The sequence below is a fragment of the Chiloscyllium plagiosum genome, unplaced genomic scaffold (genome assembly GCF_004010195.1).
Source record: "Chiloscyllium plagiosum isolate BGI_BamShark_2017 unplaced genomic scaffold, ASM401019v2 scaf_10860, whole genome shotgun sequence".
Taxonomy (NCBI): domain Eukaryota; kingdom Metazoa; phylum Chordata; class Chondrichthyes; order Orectolobiformes; family Hemiscylliidae; genus Chiloscyllium; species Chiloscyllium plagiosum.
In genome coordinates this window covers 4,700-6,292 of record NW_025210945.1, presented here as the reverse complement: position 1 = coordinate 6,292, position 1,593 = coordinate 4,700, and the positions used below count along the sequence as shown (strand labels likewise).

The following is a 1,593-nucleotide window of genomic DNA, read 5'->3' as shown; positions in this document are numbered from 1 at the left end:
ATGCAGAGTTGGGCTGAGAAATGGCAGATGGAGTTCAACCTGGATAAATGCGAAGTGATGCATTTTGGAAGGTCAAACTCGAATGCTGAATATAGGATTAAAGACAGGATTCTCGGCAGAGTGGAGGAACAGAGGGATCTGGGTGTGCAAGTACATAGATCCCTCAAAGTTGCCAGCCAAGTGCATAGGGTTGTTAAGAAAGCATGTGGTGTTTTGGCTTTCATTAACAGGGGGATCGAGTTTAAGAGCCACCAGGTTTTGCTGCAGCTCTACAAGTCCCTGGTGAGACCACACTTGGAATACTGTGTCCAGTTCTGGTCGCCCTACTATAGGAAAGATACAGAGGCTTTGGAGAGGGTGCAAAGAAGGTTTACCAGGATGTGCCTGGACTGGAGGGCTTGTCTTACGAAGAGAGGTTGACTAAGCTCGGACTTTTCTCTCTGGAGAGAAGGAGGGAGCGAGGAGACCTGATCGAGGTGTACAAGGTAATGAGAGGCGTGGATAGAGTCAATAGCCAGAGACTTTTCCCCAGGGCAGGATGGACTGGTACGAGGAGTGAGAGTTTGAAGATATTAGGTGGAAGGTATAAAGGAGACGTCAGAGGTAGGTTCTTTACACAGAGAGTTGTGAATGTATGGAATGTGTTGCCAGCTGTGGTGGTGGAAGCAGAGTCATTGGGGACATTTAAGAGACTGCTGGACACGCACATGGACAGCAGTGAGCTGAGGGGTGTGTAGGTTCAGTTATTATATTTTATATTAGGATTAAATCTCGGCACAACATGGTGGGCCCAAGGGCCTGTTCTGTGATGAACTTTTCTATATTCTATGTTCACTAATAACAATCCTGTTTCTCTCCAGCTTTAGAACGAAGGGCTAATGCCCCGCTCAATCTCCGAGACAATTCTTCGGACAGTGACTACGATTTCTTCGACACCCACGGCCAACGACTGTAGATCCAGGGCCCTCCTCCCGGGTAGGGTGAGTACAGACAATTCCAAGACTTTGGAAAGGGCTGTGTTCGGAGTGGAACCGTGACCAAGCCCTCACACGAAACCGATTTCCAGCCTGCACTCTTCCAGGGCTGGATGAACCCCATCCAGTGTGTCCTCGTAGCCCGTGTTCACTTGGGGGGGGGAGGCGTCAGACCCTTTAGGGTTGCAAACATCTCAATTGCCTTACCCTGTCGCTTCCCTGCCCTCGGAAAAACGTTCCCAGCTTCTCGGACATCTCTCGTCTGCTGGCCCTCTGCTCTGCTCGTTCTGTCCATGACGCCTTTAACATGGACGCTGCTACGAGGCCAAGTTCACTAGAGCCTTCCTTCAATGGATTGACCCCACACAGGGAGATGCGTGGGAGACCCACGACTCCGGAGCCTGAAGGCAAGGCCGGACTGAATCAGATTCAGCTCACTGACCCTCTGACAGTGCCCACTCCCTCAGCACTGACCCTCCGACAGTGCCCACTCCCTCAGCACTGACCCCCCGACAGGGCGACATCCCTCAGCACTGACCCCCCGACAGTGCCCACTCCCTCAGCACTGACCCTCCGACAGTGCCCACTCCCTCAGCACTGACCCTCCGACAGGGCCCAC

The 1,593-nt window shown here is 52.4% G+C and overlaps 1 protein-coding gene across 1 annotated transcript in view; it reads left to right on the top strand.

Moving 5' to 3' along the window:
* Positions 1 to 992, top strand: part of LOC122546980 (T-cell surface glycoprotein CD5-like) — a 10,638-nt gene extending 9,646 nt beyond the window's left edge. The window contains exon 5 of the mRNA XM_043685581.1: positions 861 to 992. Within this exon, the coding sequence (XP_043541516.1) occupies positions 861 to 955 (95 nt within the window). The 3' untranslated portion in view covers positions 956 to 992. The remainder of the gene's footprint in view (positions 1 to 860) is intronic.
* Positions 993 to 1,593: the final 601 nt, after the last annotated feature.